At 49.9% G+C, this 24,063-nt stretch overlaps 1 protein-coding gene across 3 annotated transcripts; it reads left to right on the top strand.

Annotated features, from left to right (window-relative positions):
• Positions 1-412: 412 nt before the first annotated feature.
• On the top strand, positions 413-23,515 carry TSKU (tsukushi, small leucine rich proteoglycan). Of its 3 annotated transcripts, XM_056794941.1 has the most exons (3): positions 1,570-1,825; positions 16,881-16,958; positions 22,093-23,515. In XM_056794941.1, exon 3 carries the CDS (start codon positions 22,101-22,103, stop codon positions 23,160-23,162), a length of 1,062 nt encoding a protein of 353 aa, XP_056650919.1. In that variant the 5' UTR covers positions 1,570-1,825; positions 16,881-16,958; positions 22,093-22,100; the 3' UTR covers positions 23,163-23,515. The 3 variants fall into 3 exon arrangements, with proteins under 3 accessions (XP_056650920.1, XP_056650919.1, XP_056650918.1); XM_056794942.1 differs by lacking the exons at positions 1,570-1,825; positions 16,881-16,958 and adding an exon at positions 413-437; XM_056794940.1 differs by lacking the exon at positions 16,881-16,958.
• Positions 23,516-24,063: the final 548 nt, after the last annotated feature.

Here is a 24,063-nt window from a genome sequence, read left to right as displayed (position 1 = left end):
CTGAGTACGGATTGTATATTTTTCTACCCTCTTCCATGACTTTCCCCAACATGCAGGCACACACGCAAACATAGAAATGAAACAGAAAAAGATCTCAAAAAAAAAAAAACCTATCTCAGCATTTTAAGAGAGTAAGGGGAGGAAACAAGACTGAAGATCTGTAGGTCAGGCTCCCATCTTCTGAACACCTCTAAGAGGTGTGTGTCAATTCTACGAAGGGGCAGCCTGTTTAGCCCTAAATCTTTCTCGATTTTTAAAAAGTGTTTCTGCCTTTTCTTTTTTTTTACACCTCGAACAATTCCCTAAACCCTCGCCCGCCCTGCCCCACCCCCTAGCAGATCTGAGAGCCTGCCAGTCTTCCAGCTCCGGGGGTGGAAAGAGTGGGGGGTTCCGGAGTCAAGAGACCTGGGATGAGTCTTGCCTCTGACACTTCCTAGGTAAGGATGCTTGGGAAAGTCCCTCCATCCTCGTTTCCCCATCTGCGGGGGTGGGGGGTGGGGAATCATTCTTGCCCTACCTGGCGTGCGAGGCAACAGAGGAAAGTGAGTGAGGAGAAATGGCCATCTCAGCGGGACTATTCTGAGCTCTCACAGTCAAGCTGTAAAGACTGAGACCAGGTTCGGTTTTATATTGCTGCTCACTCGTGCTCCCTTCTAGGGATTTTAAGAAGTCCGCGGTTCCTTGGGGCGTACAAAAAAAATTAAGTGTAGACATCTTAAACATTGCATTTCTGCCTCCAAAATTGTATTTCTGCCCAGAAGGGAGGGGGTGTGTGTGTGTGTGTGTGCGTGTGTGTGTGTGTGTACACACGAGGGTTTGGGGTGAATATCTGAACTAAGGGAAATGAGCCTGGAACCCACCCAAAATTCTCTCTCATTCTCTCTCTCTCTCTCTCTCTCTCTCTCTCTCTCTCTCTCTCTCTCTCTCTCTCTCTCTCTCTCTCTCTCTCTCTCTCTCTCTCTCTCTCTCTCTCTCTCTCTCTCTCTCTCCCTCTCTCTCTCTCTCTCTCTCTCTCTCTCTCTCTCTCTCTCTCTCTCTCTCTCTCTCTCTCTCTCTCTCTCTCTCTCTCTCTCTCTCTCTCTCTCTCTCTCTCTCTCCCTCTCTCCCTCTCCCCCTCTCTTCAAGCAAGTCGCCTCTGAATTAAAACTGCAGCCCCGCAACAACACGCACACACACACACACACACACACACACACACACACACACACACACACGCTCCAAGCAAATCGCCTCGAACCGCCAGATGTTCCCAAAGCTCGTAACCATCTGTTGAGATTTCTCCACTAGCCTGGGATGGGGTGGGGGTGGAGGAGGGAGGAGGGAGGGGAGTAGGGTGCAGAGGGCTGGACTGAGGAGTGAAGCTTGGATAAAAAGGGAGGAGATAAATGGTCTTCGGACCAAACTGCCTGGACCGGAGGGGGAAAGGAGCTGCGCACTTTTGAGACGCTCCCTAGGGTGGGAGAAGCCGGGCTGCCGGGCGGAAAGAGGCGGGACTGGGGCGGGCCTGAAGGAGAGGAGGAGCGAGCCCAGGCTTGGGCCCTTTCGCGACGCTCCCTAGAGCTCCTGGGCAGCTGTTCCTGCGGGAAGGAGGGAGGTGGCAACAGCGTCCGCCACGGGAGAAAGAGAAGGAGGAGGAGGAGGAGGAGGAGGTAGAGGACACTAGCACGCACAGAGGAGATGGGAGCCCAGCGCTCGGGCTAGGCGGCGTCCGCAGAATGAGCGGGGACAGGCTGGAGAAGGGTCCGGCGGCCCTAGCGAAGGACTGAGCACCGCGGAGAGAACGAGCGCCCACTGCAGCCGGCAGACTAGACGGGAGCGCTGGAAGGTGTGTGCGCCGCGGGGCCAGGGCAGCAGCCGAAGGGGGGTGGGGGGTGGGGGTGGGAGGGGGAAAGGGGCTTGCATTCATTCTCCCGGTGCATCCAGTTGGCATTAGTGGGGTAGCTACTGCCTTCTGGGAGTGCAGGCTCCCGGCACCGAAGCCCTCCCTCCTTCCTTCCTTCCTTCCCTCCTTCCCTCCTTCCCTGCCGGGGCCCCAGCTCGCTGTCTTTCCCTTCTCGACCTCCCCCCAGGAGCCCGCCAGCGGCTAGCTCTCCCTCCCGGCTCATTCATAGCTCCAGGCTTCTATGAAAGCTCGCTTTGCCTGCGAGCACTCTCCTTTCTGCAGCCTTGGCCCGGAGGCTGGAGACTGGAGCTCGGCTCTTGTCCCCTCTCCTTTCTCAGTCACCTCGCGGCTGCGGGGATAGTCAGTCATCCTTGGGTCAGGACTGCCGGCAAGAAAGCGCTCAAGGCATTCCCTCTTCTAGATATGCAAGCTAGCCGAAGCCCCATAGTTTACTGAGAGGGAAACTGAGGCTCGGAGCAGTGATTTCGTCCACAATTCAGCGGGGCTGATCTATGCCGACCGAGTGGGTCAGGACGGGGTCTCCCTGCTCTCTCTGGCCAGGTCCAGACTCTTTCTACTGCACCACGCGGCCTCCCAAACTTTTCTCCAACTTCGAGCCCACCTCCTATTCCCAGCCCCTGGGCTGGGCTGGAGAGGGGGTGTGAGATTACCCGGGGTGAGGGGGCAGGGCGCTGGAAGTTCTCTCCGGGCCAGACTCCACTCTCCCTTTTCCCCCCAGGCTAGAAGCTGCTCTGTTGGTTGGGGGGCGGGGGGGTGAGAGGAGGGGGCGCCGGGGGTGGCCTCTTCGCCTCCAGTCCAGATTTAGCTTGGAAATCGAGTTGGGGATGGGGGGGGTGGGGGGCAATGGGAGGGAGAGAAGTGTGGATTCCGAGGCTCACACCGGCTTTGGAAGACAAAGGCCAGTGTGGGGTTGGTTGGAAAAGAGGTGGTCTCGGCTTCGTCTTACTGCTGCTGGCAGCGGAGAGAGGGAAAGGGGAGAGTGTGTGCGTGTCAGTGTGTCTGTCTGTCGGTCTGTGCGGAGGTACCAGGATTGGGAAGCAGAGGGCCTGGGGTTCCGATGTCCGCTCTCTTTCTAACTCGCCGTGTGACCTTGGGCTAGTCATTTATGCTTGCCTGGGCCTTGGTTTCCTCCTCCATAAAAGGGGGCAGGAAGAATCCGGGATAGACGTCTACTTTCTCTGCTTCCCCGCTACTCTCTTCTTGTGTGTATTTTGGAGTAAGCTCTTGCCCTTCCCATCCGTCCTCCTTTCCCAAGATGGAAAGGAGTGTTGGGAGTCTTACAAATGTGTCTCTCCCCCCCCCCCCCCCCATTCAGAAGTTTAAATCCCGAGAACAAAACTATACCCTTGGGGGGACTAAGCCCCCCGTGAAAGATACGGGGATCCCCCTTAAAGGAAGGGGTCCTCGATTTACTCGAGTTGAGGTAAAGGAGACTCCTGTGAGAACCCTCCCTCCGCCGGGTCCCTCACCTCCTGGCTAGCCTGTCTCCTCCTCCTCGGGGATCGTCTTTGAGGGGGGGGGGGGCAGAGGGACCGGCCGCCTTGCCACGGCTGCAAGTCCGGCAGCCCCAGCGGCTAGGAAGGCTCGGTCCCCGCCCCAACAACCCCCCACTTCGGAGTTGGCTCCGCCTCCACCCGTTTGGTCGGGCCCCTCCTCCCTTTCCCAGTCTGGAGAGAGGGGCTGGAGGCTGCCGGGGTCTTCCTAGCACCCCCGCCCCCATCCACCTAGTTGGCCCCGGACGACAGGGGCTCGGGGAGGGGGGCGTGTAGGAAGGGGGCATGACTGAGGGGAGATGGGGGGGGAGACCTTACTTGGCAAACGGTTCAGAAGTGCCTCCCTCCATTCTGTCTGGATCAGCCCAGACATGCCAGCCGGAGGAAAGACCAAAAAACCTTAAGAAAGGGGGAAGTAGGGGGTGGGGAGTGACTGGAGCTGGGCTGTTTCATGGTCAGAGCTGAGAGCTGGCCCTGCACGCAGATAAGTGGGGACACCGAGGGGGGCGGCTTCCCAGCCAGGGCTGGATGGAAGAAGGTCTGCCCCCCCCCCCGGAAACTCTTGAGACCTAGGACTGCGCCCCGAGCCAAAGGACCCCCCACCCCTTTTCTGAATTCCTGATGCTCAGAATTGGTTCTCTTTCTTACTCCCCGACTTCTCCCGGCCCCCACCCCACCCCCCAGCCCTATAGGGATGTGTCACCGAGATTCCCAATGTAAGGAGACCTTGTAGACTTCTAAGAATGCCAGGGCCAGAACAGACCTGAACCGAGTGGGAGAGCTGGGAAGGGAGCTGACCGTCCTGTGAAGGCATTTTAGGGCTCCAGTCTGAGGACAAAAGTTCAAATCCCACCTCTGCAGCATACAGCTGGGCGACCTGGAGCCAGGCTGCCTTCCTTCTGGGGCCTCCATTTCCTTATCTGTAAAAGGAAGACTTTCTACAGGAAGAACCCAGAACAGACTTTAGAGCCCGGGCTCTTAACCAATACATTTCAGGAGGTTTGTAACCTTGGATTGGGGGTTGGGTAAGGATGACGTCTTTATTTTACTACTGGTGACCATTCAGCCTCTCCTTCCATTATGAATTTATAAAAATTGTTCTGAGAAAAGGCTTCCTCAGAATCTCAGAGATTCGTGACACACAAAAAGACTAAGGGGGCCCCTGCCTTAGAGAGTGTTAGTTCCATGTCTAATCCCATTTTTACAAAGAAGGAAACTGAGGCCTACCATAGGAAGAGCAGCAGGGGCATTCGCCTGGGAGGCAGGACCCTGGGGTGCTGTTTGGACTCTTAGTGACCTTGAACCATTTGGTTTTTCCCTCTCTGCCCCTCCGCGGCCTTGATGCTCAAATGGAGTCAGTAACCCTGGCCTTGCCCGGGCCACAGCCCCTCTGTAAGGATCCAGTCTTCCTTACCAGATAGGAAATGGCTTTATAACTAGAGAACACTATAGATGCGCGAACAATCATCGACTCTGCTTTTAATTCGTATAACCGTAGGCAAGTCCGTTCCCCTTCTGGGCCTCAGTTTCTCTGTCTGCAACAGGAAGGACCTGGACCGTGTGGATGCCTGAGATCCCGGCCCGAATCCTGCTTCGTCCCCTCCAAAGCACAATAGTCCTTCCATTCCCCCAATCTCCCAGCACTTAGTCTACACAATCATAATGTTTTACTACTTGGATGTGTCTGTCATCTCATTGATGTGGGCGTGCCCTCCACCGCTGAGATTACAACTCATTCATGTAAACCTCACATTTATGGAGTCGGTTACATAGCCGCTGGCATTTACACTGCGCAAAGATTGATGGAGAGAGCACCTGGGTCCCGTCCTCAGCTAGGCTGGGCAGGTGACTTCATCTCACTGAACTCTTATAAATAGAGGTCCTCATGTCCCGTCTCTGCCTCAGGGTTTTCGTGAAGCTAAACCGAGATGAAGGCTCTAAAGTGATTTGTAAATGAAAAAAGGTGCGGATGGCTTTTACAGATGAAGAAACTGAGGCAGCTGGTAGAGGTGAAATGGTTTGTCTGAGGTCTTTACAGCCAGGCTGGAGTTCTTTTCTCCACACTGCTTCTCCTGTGGATTTTGCTGTGTTCTCCGTTGCCTTCGTTCAATTTGGCAAACCTTTAGAGCACAAAGGAAAATCAGGTTTAGAGGGATATCGTTCCGGGGCATCTCGGTGGCACAGTGGACAGAGAGCCAGAGCTGGAGTTGGAAGGTCCTGGGTTCAAAGCTGGCTTCAGACACTTCCTAGCTGGGTGACCCTGTTGCCCTGGCCCTTCTGTCTTAGAATTAGTACTAGGGCCTAGTGCCTACCCTCATGGAGCTTAGAGTCTAGTAGAAGCTGAGACAGACAGAAATGGCCTAGAAGGGAAGAACAGCAGAGAACTGAGTGCCCTTCAGAAGGGAAGGTGATTACCAGCCAGGGGATGGAGGAAGCCTTCCCAGAGGAGGGGAATTATCTGGGTATGAAGCAAGGCCACAGAGTTTGTCTTCCAACTTCACTTCCCTGTCTTCCCTAGTACCAACATAGCCTTGCCCAGACCATACTGCCCAGAGCATCTTGTTTTGAACTTGAACTTGGAAGTGAAGCCTCTTGGAATGGAGAATTGACTGAGACAGGAAGCCCCTGGTCTTTAAGCAACGTGGTGGAGCTGGGATAGGAAAGGGTAGGGGGTTTGCTTTGAGAGAGAGACACAGAGAGAGAGAGGGAGAGGGAGAGAGAGAGGGGAAAGAGAGGTAAAAGCAAAGACAGATACGGAGAGAGGCAGGGAGAGAGACAGAGAGAGAGATGGAGGGATAGAAACAGAGAGAATAGAGAGGGAAAGACAGAGAGATACAGAGATGGGGAGAGAGAGACAGGGAGACAGAGATATAGAGAAGGGGAGAGGGAGAGAGAGAGGAAAGGAAAGAGAGAGAGGGAGAGAAAGAGATACAGAGATGGGGAGAGAGAGAGACAGGGAGACAGAGATATAGAGAAGGGGAGAGGGAGAGAGAGGAAAGGAAAGAGAGAGAGAGAATGAGAGAGAGAGAGGAAAGGAAAGAGAGAGAGGGAGAGAAAGAGATACAGAGATGGGGAGAGAGAGAGACAGGGAGACAGAGATATAGAGAAGGGGAGAGGGAGAGAGAGAGAGAGAGGAAAGGAAAGAGAGAGAGAGAGAGAGAGAGAGAGAGAGAGAGAGAGAGAGAGAGAGAGAGAGAGAGAGAGAGAGAGAGAGAGAGAGAGAGAGAGAGAAAGGCAGAGAGAGATACAGAGATGGGGGAGAGAGAGAGAGAAACAGAGAGAGATTTGAGTATGCCATACTTACGTGTATAGTCAGCTATCTTTAGTCCAAAACAGAATATTGAGTAGCATTCATCATTTTTGGTACATTTTTGTTTGTTTGTTTTTTAAAGAAAAGTGAAATCATCTTTGCTAAAAGTCTGGAAAAAAGTGGACTCTTTGTTGAGGAAAGTGGAGGAGGAAAATGTGCCCTTGGGCGGATCCCTCACCCAAGATGTCTGAGGGAAGTGCAACTAGATCAGAGGAGTCAAACTTGTGGCCCACTCAAGCTCACAACACTCTAGTGCTATCCAAGCCAGATAAAAATATAATTAGGAAATATTTAATGAAATAAATCAAAATGCAATAAAACAGATATTAATATGCAGTTCTCTAAGTCACTCTGCAGCCCACAGGGAGCCTCACACACAGTTCCGTGGGCTTCTAAATACGTTGGGTCCCACTAGACCAGATGACCTTCTGGGCCCATTCCAGCTCTAAATCTAAATTTATCATCCCAAGGTTCTTCATTTTTTAAACCCTTACTTTCCATCCTAGTAACAATTCTAAGACAGAAGGGCAAGGGCTAGACAAGTGGGGTTAAGTGACTTGCCCAGGGTCACACAGCTAGGAAGTGTGGGCGGCCATAGTTGTCCCCAAGCCCTCCCAGCTCCGGGCCTGGCACTCTATGCATTGAGCCACCTAGCCCCTTCTGGTTCTTCAGAGCAAAATCCTCCAACGATTATTCGAGGCTACGGATGGGCTAAGATGGGCCTTATTTACAGTTTGATAGATGGGACACTGAGAATTGAGACACTACTTTTCTGGTTAAAAAAACAACAACTTAGAATCCTTGGATTATGACAGCTGGAAGGGACTTCAATGTGTGTAATAATTATTATAATAATGGGGGCAGCTGGGTGGCTCAGTGGATTGAGAGCCAGGCCTAGAGACGCGAGGTCCTAGGTTCAAATCTGGCCTCAGCCACTTCCCAGCTGTGTGACCCTGGGCAAGTCACTTGACCCCCATTGTCCAGCCCTTACCACTCTTCTGCCTTGGAGCCAATACACAGTATTGATTCCAGGATGGAAGGTAAAGGTTTAAAAATAATAATGATAATGATGATAACTGGCATTTATACAGTGAATTTAGCTTTGCAAAGTGCCTTACAAATAGGATCTCATTTGATCGTTGTTATTACCCATGATGCAGACCAGGAAGTGGGGGCCAGGAGAGGTCAGGGGTCAGAGGTCATTGTCCCTGATGCTGAGTCAAACGCTGTCAGACAGACCCCTCTCTATCCCCACTGCCCACAGATCATGGACCCAAGTCGCTTGACCCCCATGGCCTAGCCCTTACCGCTCTTCTGCCTTGGAACCAATACTCCGTATTATTTCTAGGATGGATAGTTAAGGTTTAAAAAAAAAATAGACCGAAAGCAGGGGGTTATTTCTTGTAATTCTTCGGCCCTTCCCACAGTGACCAGAGCTTAGGGGCAGGACTGGGGGGACAGAGGGAGAAGCAGGGATTCCTCCAGCAGCGGCCTGTCCCTATCCCTCCCTCCTCCTGCCCTTGGGGGAAACGTCAGGATGTCAGGAAGGGCAGGGAGTTCCCTGAAAATCATGGCGCCGGCCTCCTCACGCTCCTGCCAGAGGACTTCTTGTGGGAGGGGTGGGAGGCGGCGAGGAGCCCGGAGCCCCACACAGGAGAATCACCAGGCTGCGTGATTGTGCCCCTGAGCGGTCACAGCCGGCGCCATGAACGATCGCCCTCTCGTTTGGCCCCGACCATCACCTTCTGAGACAGCCATTAGCCTTCCCGTTTCACAGAGGAGGACACGGAGACCCACCGGCTCGGAATCTTTCGCCCAAGGTCCTATCGGTGCTCCAGAAAAGAGCCCAGACCTCCTTCTCCGATCTAGAGTTCCGGAGCCTCCCTGCTTCTTCCTTTGCAGCATCCCTTCCTGCTCTAAACAGGAGAGAGCTGCCAGGTCGGCTAGTCTGACCCTTACCTGAAACTCAGATCCCCTGTACAAATGCTGGTGCTCTGGAAAGAGGAGTAGACAGACCCCAAGGACCCGGGTTCAAATGCCGCCCCGCGTCATTATTCTGGACCCCTCCATTTCCTTGGCTGCTCAGTAAGGCTGGCCCCCTCCAGATCCAAGTCTCCGATGCTAGGATCCTCGACGAGTTTGAAAACAGAGTGGGAGACGCGCCACACTGCTCCTAGTCTTGAGGAGAGCGCCCTGGCTACAGGCTGGAGCCCCACGGATCAAGGCCTGACTTTAACTTTATCCACTTAGGTGAGCCAGAGCAAACGTTCTGCCTCCATCAACCCATTCCTCCTGGTGGGGTTTTAGGGCCAGCACCTGCAGCCCTTTAAAGTCTAGCAAATTGCTCTACATCCATTATCTCCGCACCAACATTCCCATCTGGAAAATGGGACTATAATAATAGATCTTTTTTTTTAATTGCCCGAGTGTATAGGATGATGGAATCCTTGATATAGAGCTGGAAGGGACTTCCGGTCATCTGTAGGCATCCAGGTGTCCCAATGAATGGAACGCTGAGCTGTAAATCCTGCCGCGGTCTTGACTCACTAGGGGACCCTGGACAAGATCCTTTCTCTTGGAGCCCCAGCTTTCTTCTCCGCAGGGTGGAGATGATAATAGCACCTCTGCCATAGGGTCATCGTGAGGATCAGACAGGATAACATGCGTGACAAAACGGGTACGAGGGGCTGTACAAATCCTAGTTACTTGTATTTATTCCTTCTATCCCCCTCACTCCATCTTCTGCCGGATGTTCAGGTTTACAAGGTACTTCCCCGACAGTAACCCGTGCAGGCAGAACGGGTGAAGAGAGAACGTGGAGTTATCTAAGGCCTAGTTTCAACTCTCACCTGGAACTTTGTGAGCAAACTGGCCCTGGGCAAAGTACTTCCTCTCCACGGGTCTCAGTTTCCTCATCTGAAAAGTGGGTAGAATAAAGCCACCCACCACCTCCTGGACTTGGGACATTGAGTCCATGAAGCCATGTGCTAGTCTTTAAAGTGCCCTGGTTCCTAGCCCTAAAATGCAACCAAGTCAAACCTCAAGCCTTTCTCTAGCTTCCCGAGCTGCTAACAGAAGAGATAAGTAGGAAGACGATACCAGCCATCTCAGCTGCCTCTGGTGGGTGCTTTTCTCACTTGCCCGTGCTGCTAGGTGTGTAGGCAACTTAGGCAAACACACTTCAAGACAGGAGTGAGTAAAATAAATATTTACTAAAGAAAGGGTGGGGGAAGGGGAGAGAGAGCTGGGAAGGAGAGAAGGGGGAGGGGGAAAGTAGGGGAAGGGGAGGGAAGAAGGAGAAAGAGAAAGGAAAAATAGGAAAAAAGGAAAGACAAGAGGGAGTAATAAAGGAGAGAAAAAAGGAAGGAAGGAGAGAAATGGGGAGGAAGGAAGGAGAGGGAAGAGAGAGAGGAAAGGAAAAAAGGAAAGACAAGAGGGAGTAATAAAGGAAAGAAAAAAGGAAGGAAGGAGAGAAACAGGGAGGAAGGAAGGAGAAGGAAGAGAGAGGAAATATAGGAAAAAAGGAAAGACAAGAGGGAGAAATAAAGGAGAGAGGAAAAAGAAAGGAAGGAGAGAAACAGGGAAGAAGGAAGGAGAGGGAAGAGAGGGAAGGAGGAGAGAAAGGAAGGAGAGAGACAGGAAGAAAAGAATGAAGAGAGAAAGGAAGAGAGGGAGGGAGGAGAAAAAGGAAAGAAGAGATAGGGAAAAATAAAGAGAGAAAAAGGGAAGGAGAGAGACAAGAGGGAGGGAGAAGAGAGGAAAGATGAGAAAAAAGAGAAACGGAGAAAGGAAGGAGAGATAAAAAGGAAAGATGAGAAAAAAGGAAAGAAGAAAGGGTAAAAAGAAAGGAAGAAGAGAGGAAAAAGCAAGGAGAAAAATAAGAGAGGAAAAAGAGGGAGGAGAGAGAGAAAGGAAAGATGTAAGAAAAGGAAAGAGAGGAGAGAGGGAGAAAGGAAGGTAAGAGAAAGGAGAGACAGGGATGAGAGAGAAGATTCCTAGTCCCTCTGCCCATTAAGAATTCCTGGCTCATTCTCTGACTTCCCTTGCCTGCTGCCCAGAGGATGAGCAGGGTCAGACCAGAAGGGTTTGGAAGTGTCTTCCTGGCCATATGTACAGAATATGGGACCTCAGCACCTGAACCGTGATTCCTCTATATCTAATGGCTGCTTGAAAACCAGGCAGGGCGAGCTCATTAATAATAAAAATGGGGGCAGCTAGGTTGCAGGCCTGGAATCAGGAAGACCTGGGTTGAAATCAGGCCTTAAACACCTCCTGGCTGTGTGACCCTGGGCAAGTCATTTAACCCCTATTGCCTAGCCCTTTTGCCTTGGAACTGATTCCAAGAGGGAAGGTAGGGGGTTAAAATAATAATGATGATGATGATGATATCATTCTGTAATGTTCAATTGTTTTCAGTCACTTCTTCATGACCCCATTTGGGTTTGGGTTTTTTTTGGCAGAGATACTAGAAGGGTTTGCCATTTCTTCCTGATTCATTTTACAAATGAGGGAAACTGAGGTAAACAGGGTTAAATGACTTGCCCAGGGTTGCACGGCTAGCCAGTGGCTCAGGCCACGTCTCCCTGACTTCAGGCCCAGTGCCTCACCTAACTACCCTAACAGCTAGCTTACATAGAACTTTACTATGTGCCGAGCATCATGCTAAACCCTTTAATAATATTATTTCGCTTGACCCTCACAACCACCTTGAGAGGCAGATGCTATCACTGTCCTTATTTTACAGACAAGGAAACTGAGGCAAACAGAACTGGCTCCATGACTTGCCAGTGGCACACAGCTATTAATCCGTGTTTGAGACTGGATTTGAACTCAGGCCCAACGTTCTCTCCTCTGTACCATCTAGATGCCTCACCGAGGAAGCATTCTCTAACAATTCTAATTTCCAGTCAAATTAGGTCCTGCCATCGCTGGGGGCATCTTCAGAGGGGCAGGACAAGAGCCCCTGGCAGGAAAGGGGTCCAGGGGATTCCTGTGCTCTCAGGGGCCATGGGCCAGAGGCGCCTGGATTTCTTTCCAGGCCTGGCACGCCTTCTAGATAATTCCAAATCCTCTGAGGTTATCCCGGCCCAAAGCAATTTCCCTTTTATGAAGTCCGAGCCCTGGCTGTCCACAGCACAGCCCTGCCCCTTACCTAACATCACGTGTCTTAGCCTTTGAAATGGGCTCAGCTTGTTGAGGAAAGGATCCTGCTCCTGGAGAATTCCCAGAGCCGCTCCGCTGGAGGAAAAAGATCCGCTTTCCATGGCTTGTCCTCCTACGTGTAGGCCTGGTGAGGACAAGCGCCACCGAGAACTGGAGTGTCCTCGTCCGTCTCAGCCGGAAAGGACCCCAAATCGAGAATCAAATTCAACCCAGATTTACATAAGATCCCCCTTACCAGCGGGCACCCAGCCTTTACTGGACAGTCTCCACCCAGACTGTCTCCCCTCTATCACCACTGTCTAACCTGGCCTTTTATCCGTGTGGTACCCTGAAATGAACACCAGGCCCCAGCTGGGGTCTGTCCAGGGCTATCACCAACGGGCCGTCCTCTCCCTCCCAGATCTGCTTTCTCCCAAACATTACCAGTTTCTTTAGCCAGTCCTAGTAAGCAGCAGAGCTGTGATTCAAACCCAGATCCCCCATTCCAAAGCTGGTACAATTTATTCCATATCTATATTCTATATATTATTCTACATCTATATTATATTATATATTCTATGTCCACATTAGATTCTATGTCTATATTCTATATATTATTCTACATCTATATTATATTATATATTATTCTATGTCCACATTAGATTCTATGTCTATATTCTATATATTATTCTACATCTATATTATATTATATATTTTATGTCCACATTAGATTCTATGTCTATATTCTATATATTATTCTACATCTATATTATATTATATATTATTCTATGTCCACATTAGATTCTATGTCTATATTCTATATATTATTCTACATCTATATTATATTATATATTCTATGTCCACATTAGATTCTATGTCTATATTCTATATATTATTCTACATCTATATAATATATATTATTCTATATCCACATTATATTCGATATCTATATTCTATTATTCTATACATTATAGCATATATTCTATATTATGTATTATATCGATAGCATATATTATTCTATATATATTCTATATAGAAAGATATATTCTATATCTATAGCATGTATTATTCTATATCTATATTATATTTTATCCTATATCTATATTTTAATATAGTATATACCCATATAGTATATATGTATACTATATATTGTTATATGAATATATTATTCTATATTCTATATCTTATATTCTATATTATTATATCTATAGTATATATTATCCCATATCTATATTGTATTTTATATATACTATATGTTATAGTATATATTCTATATATCTATAGTATATATTATTCTATATCTATAGCATGTATTTTTCTATATATACATTATATTTTATTCTATATCTATATTGTATTATATATTATATATCCATATAGTATATAATATGCATACTATGTATACTATATAATATATATGCATATATTATTCTGTATCTTTATCCTATATATTTATATTATGTATTATTATACCTATAGTATATATTCTCCCATATCTATGGGAGAGTATTTTATATATATTATATACCCACATAGTATATATACTGTATATTATTCTATATTATATGCCTCTATTCTATTTCTGTTATATATTATCCTATATCTATATTGCACACCCATATATTATATGCCTATATATCATGTACTCCTGTATTATGATGTACCTATATTACATATTACCGTATCTCCATTAATATATACCCATATTCTATATTACCACATCTGCCTTATATAGTAGTTATCCACATTATATTCCGTATTCATGCCTATCTATATTCTCTTCCACATTAGTGTATATGGATAGCAGTATATGCATTGCTCTACATCCGTCTAGATTGTGCAGCCCATCGTCCCCACACCGTCTCCGACACCTTCCTCTGCTTCTCCGGCACGGCTTAGAAAAGCCCCCAGGCGTGCGATCACGTGGTTCTCATTCTGTCATTTTCAACATGTCCGAGTCTTCAGGACCCTGCTTGGGGTTTTCTTGGCAAAGGAACTGGAGAAATGTTCCGTCTCCTTCTCCAGCTCCTCTTTCCGAAGAAGCTGAAGCAGACGGGCTCAGGGGCTGGTCAGCGTGTGAGCCTGAGCCCTGGGGCGGAGGATGAGCCTTCCTGACTCCAGGCCCAGCCCCACGTCGGTCACAGGGAGCCAGATTTAGAGCGGGAGAGGTTCTCTGAGGTTGTGTTACACATTTGAAAGGGTTTCATGGCTTGCTCAAAAGGCCTGAAAGAAGGCCGCAGAGCCTGGCTGTGCCCTCCAGTGGGGGGCAGATGACGGTGGCGGCTATTGCTTCCCGCCGTGTGGACGCTGCCCTCTGAAGGCTTCTGTACGTGAGGGTCGACTCAGAAAATGAGGCCCCGTTTGTACACTGTCCTTGGTAGGAGCCCTGTGTGGAGGCACAGAGGTGACCACTGCAGCTTCCAAGAGGAGTCCCTCTGGCCTGCCCGAACCACTTCCATCTGGCCTCTGGGGCAGCCTCATCCGGCCTCTCCCCTCCCCGAAGTAGCTTGTATCTCTCTGTGATTTCTTCCCCGTCCTTGGAGCTGGGGTCCCCAGGAGAGAGCTGCGGGTTCTCCGTTGTTTCTGGGCCCCCCTCATCGTGGAACCAAGTCAGGTCATGGGAAAAGCTGGGCAGCAGAAAAGATGCTTTCTCTGACTCTCGTCTCGGCTGTTCCCTCTCGCTAGAGGGCCTGGCCTGAGGATGCAGCTCAGAAACACGGGGCTGGGAGTCGGCAACATTCCGAGTTCCAATCCAGCCTCAGCAACGTCCTCGGTGGGTGACTGCGGCCAAGACCCTTACCCCCTGTCCGGCAAACCGCTCCGGTGTCTCTGCCAAGAAAAGCCTGGGGTCCCGGAGAGTCGGAGACCCCGGAATGACCAAGCAATAACCGAGAGGCCCCGTTGAATGTCTTAAATGGGGAATTCTCCTTCAGGAATGTGTTGGGCCCAAGGCGTGGGGAAGGCCAGAAAACTGTCGTTATAGGGTGATAAAGCTGGAAGGGCCCTTGAGGGCCTTCGAGTCTAGGCCCAGATCTGAGGCAAAGAGAACTAGACTTGCCCAAGGCCACACAACTAGTAGGATGTAATCCCAGACCTGACAAAAATAAATTTGGAGTCAAAACAGTGTCAGTTTTGGAAAGGACCTTGCCCCAAAGGATCATGGGAGCACAGATGTTCTTAGACATGTTAGACGGGTTCTTAGACATCATTGCGGGGGGAGGGGGGGGGACTGAGGTTTAGAGCATTGTAGTGACCTGCTCAGTCACATTTTTTAGCCCAAGTCTTCCTGACTCCAGGCCTACACTCTTTCCACTGTGCCACTGCTCTGCCCGTAGGGACTATTATTAGAAACGAAAACATCTTGGTCTTATTGTGAATAATAGTTTTTTCTTGGGGGACTCCTGATTCTCTGCACCACACTTGAAGAGCCATTGTGTTAGAGAATTCATCTTAGCACAAACTCCCTTCCACATGATTCCGTTTAACCAGCATGACTAAGCACCTCCTTGCTATCTGCTAGGCCGGTGCTGGGGATGCTCTGGTGGCTGGAGATTTTATCTCCTGTGAGGCAACCCGAAATCCATCCACACCTTCTCCTGATGTGTGATTCTTGTCCTCCGCCCCCTCTTTATCCAAACCCTCCAAACACCGGAGAGCTTTCTCTAGGCCTTTCCCCATTCTCTGGAGTACCATTATGGCATTTGGGCTTTGGACACAAACATGCCCTTCAGCTGGGTGGCTCAGTGGACAGAGCACCAGGCCTAGAGATGAGAGGTTCAAATCTGGCCTCAGACATTGCTAAGCTGTGTGACCCTGGGCAAGTCCCTTAACCCCCATTGCCTAACCCTTACCACCCTTCTACCTTAATACCAATATTTAGTATCAATTCTAAGAAGGCAAGGGTTTAAGAAGCAGCAGCAGCTTAGGATAGAGTGATAATTCTCTCTTCTTTCCTCTTAGGGTAAGTGATATGAATATAATTTTAAAGATGGAGAAATGGCATCCCAATGAGAGGGGGACTGACTTAATTTTGGGGAAGGGGACCTCAGCCTTCTCTTGTGTGTGACCTTTGGGGTCAGGCATCCAAGCCCCGCAGGGCAAGGAAATGATTGTAAAGATGGGAGTGGAAGAGGGAGACTTTTTCCCCAAGGCCTTTTTGTTTTTCAGGAAAATGACAAATTCTCATCAAAGCCCCCCAGAGCGGGGAAATGATTGTAAAGATGGAAGAGGGAGACTTTTTCCCAAGGCCTTTTTGTTTTTCAGGAAAATGACAAATTCTCATCAAAGCCCCCCAGAGCGGGGAAATAATTGTAAAGATGGAAGAGGGAGACTTTTTCCCAAGGCCTTTTTGTTTTTCAGGAAAATGGCAAATTCTCAGGAAAAACTTTCTTTTTCCTGAATTTCCTCCTCTTTCTTCCCTTTACAAATTCATCATCTTCTCTTTTTAGGTCCATCTAGAAATTCTCCTTCCCGAGTTCCAGCCCCAAGCCTGTCTTTCACTTTCGATTCCTTCCTGAAGGCAGGGGATAGCCTGGGCAGTTTCCTTTAAGTCTCCCTGGCCAGCTCTTCTGAGTGACCACTCACTCTCTTGTCCCAGTTGTGTCCCCCACCACGAGCCAGCTCTCTTCTTTCTTTCTAAGACAGAACTGGACACAGCTCTGTTAAGCCAACTCCCCCCTTTGCCTTCCTTGTTGCTTGCAGCCCTCCTGTGCTGAGGAGAGATGGACAAAGTAGGGGGGCCATCAATGTAAAAATGGGGGTGATAATAGCACCCACCTCCCAGAGTTGTTGTAAGGGTCACAGAGAGGGTGTCAAGAAAGTGCTTGGCATATTGCCTGGCACATAATAGGCATGATATAAATGTTAGTTTTGTTATTTTTAACAATAATAAGTTTGATAATAGTCTTATGCTGATTATTAGCTGGGGGAAAGGCACCCTGAGGAAGGTAAGACCTATAATAGACTATAGAATGTGAGGACTGGCTGAAAAGGGACCCTAGATATCATCTAGTTAAACCCTTTAATTTTACAGAGTGAGAAACTGAGGCCCTGAAATAAGAAGATATCTAGAGGACGGCCACGTTAGAGTAAATACCAGAGACACTTTAAGGTCAGAGAGCTTTTTTTGCAATTTGACTAGATGAAGAAAGCCAATAAAAACAATAGGTGTTATTAACTTATTACAAGCTTGGTGTTTGGTCATATTTTTTCCCAAGGCTAAAACCTCCTTATTCTTGTTTGTCCTGTGTTTACCAGGTTTCATGTTATTGGATTTTTTTGCCCTTTTTAAAATCCTGGATGGCGGACAAGTTTTATTCCTGCCCCTTCTCGGGGCTTGATAATGGTCCAGTCCCTGTTTCTAAAGGAAATTTAATGTAGTTTTGGTGTGTTTGTTTTTTTAATTCTTAAATTCCACCTCAGAATCATTACTGTGTATGGATTCCAAGGTAGAAAAGTGGTAAGGGCTAGATAATAGGAATTTAGGGTCCCACAGCTAGGGAGTTTCTAAGACCAGATTTGAACCCAGGACTTCCCTTCTCCAGGCCTAGCTTTCAATCTACCAAGTCAACTCGTTGCTACTTAATGCATTGCTTGTTTATTCAGGATCCATTAATGTTACTGCCCAGGTCTTTGGCCCAGTCAAGCCCAATGCACCATGCTTAAAAACATTTTCCTCACAGTCTTGCCTAGATTTGCACTCTTATTGGAATAATTCAGCCAAGAGTCCAGTTCTCTTGACTGCCAGTCTAGAGAGTTTTATCTGATTGGGTTTTTTTGGAATTCTTTTAAAGTTTCATTTTAAAATTAATACTTAGTTACTTTCTCTCCCTTCCATCTCCTATCTCTTTAAAAAGAAAAAGAAAAACACATTTTTTGTAAGAAAGATATGTAGTCAAGCAAAATTAATCCCCCCTCCTTAACCGTGTTTTAAAAAATGTATGGATCTTTCTGTACCCTGAATTCTGCGCCTGCCTGTCAGGAGGTAGATAGCATCAGTCCTCCAGAATCATGGATTGCATTGATCAGAGCTCTTGGAGCTTTTAAAGTTACTCATCTTTACCATTTTGTTAATGTATATAAATTGTTCCTCTGACTTTACTCATTTTTCCTGTACCACACTGATTCCCCAACCTATTCCTCTTACTCAAAAAATTATTATTTTTGTACAAGTCACCCAGGAAGGGTCCAAAATGAATGAAATATTCCCCTTAGCTCCCAGAAGCTTCTGCTCAGTCCTCATCCCCCATATTTTTAAATCCCTTACCTTGTTTCTTAGAAGCAATACTAAATACCAATATGGGCTAACCAGTGATGGTGAACCTTTTAGAGACCAAATGCCCAAACTGCACCCTCACTCTGTATGTAAGGCCCCCGCCTTACTCTAAATAGGGGAGGGAGGAAGCTCTCCCATTGGCTGCTGGACAGAGGACCGGAGCATGTGAGAAATGTCTCAGGCACATGGAGAGGGGGAGGGGAGCAGTCCCCCTTTGGCACAGTCTGGCAGGCATGCCATAAGTTCACCAACACAGGGCCCTGAAGAGAAGGGAAGGAAAGCGGCACTTGGAAATATGTATCATAGGTTTGCCAACATGGGGTTGGCAAACACCCTAAGGTAGGCCAAACACCCTAAGAAGAGGTAGAGGGGAGCAGCCCCATCTGGTCTGTGTGCCATAGGTTTGCCAACACTGGGTCCTAAGGGGAGGGGGAGGAGAGTGGCACACATACCATAGATTCACTAACACAGGGCTCTGAGGAGAGGGGGAGGGAAGTAGCCCTTTCAGCATGTGTGCTATAGGTTTGCCAACACAGAACTAGGCATTTGGGATCAAGCAATCTGCCTAGGGTCACACAGCTAGGCTGATTTCAGTCTTGAGCAGCCTCCTGTCTGAGCTGTTCCAAAGAGGAGTGGGCTGCCTTGGGAGGTTCTCATGTCACTCTCATTGGGGGTCATCAATTTAAAGCCACATGGCCACTTCTTAGAGGGAATTTTTGTTTTTTTTAGGCTGGGTCTCCCTTTGACACCTTGGCCTCTCGTGGGCCTGATCCCTTTCTTAATAAGTGTGAGAACTTTGACCTGCTGTTTCCAATTTGGGCCACTTCACCCCTCCTTAAGCAAATGGTGCCAGGATAATTAGTGTGAGCACACAACGAAATGAGCTCACGGCAGCTCAGAACTGCCCTGCTTGTGACAACTCCCAGTCTCTGCGTCCAGGGTGACAGGGATTCCAGGTGGGTGCCCTCCCTCCAGGCCCTCCCAGGAGATTCTAGTAAGCAGCTCCTGCCCCTGAGAACCAGCAAGAGTTCTGTAAAATCAGAGAATTGGATGGCGCCGTGAGTGAGCGCAGAAACCCTCTTCCCCGTCCCCTCCTTTCCCACCCCAGAAAACGGAGGGCTGGCTGAAATCGCGTTCCCCAGACCTTAGAGAGTGCCCAGATGGGATTTCCAGCCTGCTTCATGTGGCGCATCATCTCTAATATTTCTCCCAGCCTGATCCTTCGAGTCATCTCCAAGGTGCATTTTCTTCCACCTCCAGTTTCCTTCTTTGCCCTGGCGGTGGCTGACTCAGGCCAGAGCCGGGCACTGTTGCGTAACCTAAGATCTGACAAAAGTGGCTGTTTCATATTTAATGCCCACAGAGTTGTATAATCACCTTGGGTAACCGAAGAATAATCTCCGGGGCTGTCTCTCTCTCCTTTCTTTCTTAAACCTTTGGCACGGGGCTGTGTAAGAAGAGCTGGGCCTGGCAGAGGAGCCTGGACCATTTGGATGTAATTAATAGTGTGCACCGTACCCAGGCTGGGCACAATAGAGGGATTAGGGTAAAATTTTTACCCCCTTTGTTTCCTGAAATTCTCACCCCCAGCCCTCCCCACTGGGGCGAGGCATGAAAGGCACCTCAGCATGTTTTAAGCTGAAAATTAGCCTTTCTGAAAGGAGCGGGAGGGGACAAGCCGGCCAATAGAGTGGCTGCCCCTTTAAATGTTTCCTGGTGCCCGCAGGAGGAAGCCAGGGAGAGGGGGATGAGTCCAGGAGGGGAGAGCGAGCCGGCTGGAGCAGGCAGAGTCCTTAAAAAGGTGGAGAGTGCAGAGCCTCCCTCCAGTAGCTTCCCTGGGCATCCCTTGGTGCCAGAGTACAAGGGGCAACCCAGGCACCGGGTCCTACTAGCTAGCAGTGACTTCTTCCTTGGGTAAGCTGACATTGATCAAACTCTATCAGAGGATGGTGACCAATCAGAACAGACATTTAAGGGGCAGCTGGCTGGTCAGGCCTAGGGACGGGAGGTCCAGGGTTCAAATCTGACCTCAGACACCCCCCCCCCCCTTGCCTAGCCCTGACTACTCTACCTTGGAATCACTATACAGTGTTGATTAAGATGGAATGCAAGGGGTTTAAGAGGAAAAAATAAAAGAATAGACTTTCTACATTAGAGAGGGGGAATTTGGTGTTAGGAGACTTGGAGGCAAGGGGATCCAGGTTCAGAGCCAGAGTTTGGGAGCTAGGATGAGTCACTTTCTATCTTTGGGCCTCAGTTTCCTTTTCTGTAAAAAAAGAGACTGGATAATAGCTAAGGTTTTGTTGTTTGTTTGTTTCTTCCACAGCTTTCCAGCCCACGAGCATGTGCAGAGAAGGATAATTTCCTAGGATCAGTAGAAGGAATAGGGGATGTTTCACCTGGGCAAGGAGATATCCTAGGGAAAAGAACATGGATTTTCTCTGCTTAATCCCAGAGGAGGGAACCAGACTGGGGGGAGGAAGGTGGGATAAGGAAATACATAGAAATGAATTCCCTGTCCTATTTTCAAGCAAAGGCTGGAGAACCATTTCTTAGATTTTTTAAAATAATCTTTACCTTCTGTCTTAAAATGGATACCAAGTATTGGTTCTGTGCAGATGGGAAACTTGCCGCACCTGCGCTACATTGCCAGCATCCTTTTAAGTTACGTCCTCATTTTACGTAAGGATGCTTGGGAGATAAATTTGGCTGAGACCCACGTGGCGGGGCTCTTTTGGGGGAGTTTGTGCTTTGGTAAAGTGCTGCAGGTGGGAGTCTCTGGCTCTCTTTGCTCTGCTCTCTTGACTGAAAGAATCCGTTTTCTTTTCCCTCTCCTTCTGATTATTATTAAAATCCTATATATTTTTAAATACCAGAAGTATTTATTCATTTTTACTCCTGCAGTTCTAAGACAGACGAGTGGTAAGGGCTAGGCCATGGGGATGAAGTGACTTGCCCAGGTTCACCCAGCTAGGAAGTGTCCGAGGATAGATCTCCCGTCTCCAGGCCTGGCTCTGTCCACTGAGCCCCCTGGGCTATAGATTGTTAGTCAGGGGCTAAGCGATGTGCCTTCTAACGTTAAACTCTTGTGAGTCAATGGCTGGGTGAATTTCATCTCGATCTAAGGAAGGGGTGGATTCCCTTCCCAAATGGGCTGCCTTAGTCAGGAAGGAATTCCTCAGGGCTGCCTTAGTCAGGAAGGAATTCCTCATCGCCGGAGGTATTCAGGCAGAGCTTAAATGACTCTGTTGGGGATGTTGGGGAAGGAATAACTTCTCTGGGATTGGAGTAGCAGAATCAGAGGCTCCTGTCAGTGCTGAAATCCCTGGTGCTGACCTAGGAGTCAGAAGACCTGAGTTCTAGTCTCGCCTGTGCTGTGGACTCTTGGGGTCCTCTCGGATACATCTGTTTCCTCTAAAATGATGGAGTGGGCTGAGGTGGTCGCGGAGATGTCTTCCCAATCTGACATCCTGAACCTGAGTCTTTCTCCTGGATCTTTCTTACTCATCCTTTCCTTACCTGGGGACAGAAGGGGGAGGAAAGAGGCCGGGGAGAGGAGGAGCGATGGCTCTAGCCCCAAGCCCTAGTCCTGGCTCTGCCACTGGGCCACCTTGAGCTCACCAGCGTGCCCTCCTTGAGCCTTAGTTTCCCCATCTGTAAAATCCTGGGGTCGCTGTCGATGGTTTCTAAGAGAGGCCCTTCCCCTGGAGCATGCTAAGGTTCCATCCTGACATGCTGGGTCTGTCCCGGCCTCAACATCCTGCGGTGTCTTTTTTAACCCTTTACCTTCTGTCTTGGAACCAGTCCTTAGTGATAAGGGTAAGGGTCTTGCCCAGGGCCGGGGGCCGGATTTGAACCTGGGACCTCCTGCCTCTGGCTGGCCCTCTCCTGGTTTGGGGGAATCGCCCTCTCTGGTGGGTGTTGGCGTCTCACAGCCCCTGACCCTGCCCTCGCTCTTTCTGTCCTCTAGGCTGCACGATGCTGTGGTCCCTCTGGCTTCCGCTCCTGTGGCTGGCCCCCTGCGCCGGGGCCATCCGCCCCTGCTTCCCAGGCTGCCATTGCGAGGTGGAAACCTTCGGCCTGTTCGACAGCTTCAGCTTGACCCGGGTGGACTGCAGCGGCCTGGGCTCCCACATCGTCCCGGTCCCCATCCCCCTGGACACCACCTACCTGGACCTGTCCTCCAACCGGCTGGAGACGGTCAACGAGTCCATGCTGACGGGGCCGGGCTACACCACTCTGGTGGGCCTCGACCTGAGCTACAACCACATCGCCCAGATCTCCTCCAGCACCTTCTCCCGCCTCCGCTACCTGGAGTCCCTGGACCTGAGCCACAACGCCCTGGTGGCCCTGCCCGAGGAGAGCTTCGCCAGCTCGCCCCTCAGCGAGGTGGACCTGAGCAGCAACCGGCTCGCCGAGATCTCCCTGGACGCCTTCGCCTCTCGAGGCCACGGGAAGCCCCTCAACGTGGATCTGTCCCACAACCTGCTCGCCCGGGTGATCCGGCCGCCCCTGGACCGGGGCCTCCCCAACATCCAGAGCCTCAACCTGTCCTGGAACCAGCTGCAGGAGGTGCCTGACCTCCAGGGCCTCCCTCTGCGCTACCTCAACCTGGACGGCAACCTCGTGAGCAGGGTCCGGGCAGGGGCCTTCTCCGGCCTCAAGGACCTCATTCACCTGTCCCTCAGCGGCCTGCGCCGCCCCATGGAGCTCGCCTCCTTGGCCTTCCGTGACTTGCCGAGCCTCCAGGTCCTGGACCTGTCGGGCAACCCCAGCCTGCGGTCCGCCAAGGCCGAGGTCTTCTCCAGCTTGAACTCCCTGCAGGAGCTGAACCTGTCCGGCACGGGGCTGGCGGCTCTGCCCGACGGGCTTCTGAAATACCTCCCGGCCGTCAAGAGCATCACCCTGGGAAAGGACGTCTGGTGCGTCAAGGTGGTCAAGGAGGGCCAGTACCGGCGAGAGACGGGCCGGACCAGAAAGGAGGTCTTGTACTGCCACGACGGCCACGGCGCGGTGGCCCAAGCCCCCTTTGCCTTGTGATAAGCCTCGCGGTGGCCCCCACCAGAGGCGGACGCAGGGAAGGCCCCTGGAGGGTCTGTCCAGGGAAGGGTGGCACCCACACGGAGCGAGGGGAGAGGGGAAAAGCCTACCTCCCTTACAGACACGGAGGCCTACCCTTGTGCCATTTGTTTTTTGTTTGGGGGGGTGGTAAGCCTGCTGATTTAATTTATATTTATATGTGCCAATACCAGATTCAACTCCTGTGTGTGTGTGTGTGTGTGTGTGTGTGTGAGAGAGAGACAGACAGACAGACAGACAGACAGAGGGAGAGGGAGAGAGAGAGAGAGAGAGAGAGAGAGAGAGAGAGAGAGAGAGAGAGAGAGAGAGAGAGAGAGAGAGAGAGAGAGAGGAGGGAGAGAGAGAGAGAGACAGAGACAGAGACAGAGACAGAGACAGACGGAGGGAGGGAGGGAGGAGAGAGAGAGAGAGAGAGAGAGAGAGAGAGAGAGAGAGAGAGAGAGAGAGAGAGAGAGAGAGAGAGACACAAAGAGAGAGAGACAGAGACAGACAGACAGAGAGAGGGAGACAGAGAGAGAGGGAGACTGAGAGACAGAGAGAGGAGAGAGAGAGAGAGAGAGAGAGAGAGAGAGAGAGAGAGAGAGAGAGAGAGAGAGAGAATAAATATGTGTGTGAGAGAGACAGAGAGAGAGAGAGGGAGGGAGAGAAAGAGAGAGAGAGAGGGAGGGAGAGAGAGAAAGAAATAGAGACAGAGAGAAAGGGAGAGAGAGAGAGAGAGAGAGAGAGAGAGAGAGAGAGAGAGAGAGAGAGAGAGAGAGAGAGAGAGAGAGAGAGAGGGAGGGAGGGAGGGGGAGAGAGAGAAAGAGAGAGAGAAGGGGGAGAAAGTGGGGGGAGAGAGAGAGATATCTTTCCACCTGTCCTG

This window comes from Monodelphis domestica, chromosome 4 (assembly GCF_027887165.1).
Source record: "Monodelphis domestica isolate mMonDom1 chromosome 4, mMonDom1.pri, whole genome shotgun sequence".
Taxonomy (NCBI): Eukaryota; Metazoa; Chordata; class Mammalia; order Didelphimorphia; family Didelphidae; genus Monodelphis; species Monodelphis domestica.
This window is presented reverse-complemented; position numbering and strand designations above follow the sequence as displayed.

What these genes read in the sequence shown, in the direction of transcription:
- TSKU (XM_056794942.1), top strand. Translation starts at nt 22,101, where the DNA reads ATGCTGTGGTCCCTCTGGCTTCCGCTCCTGTGGCTGGCCCCCTGCGCC.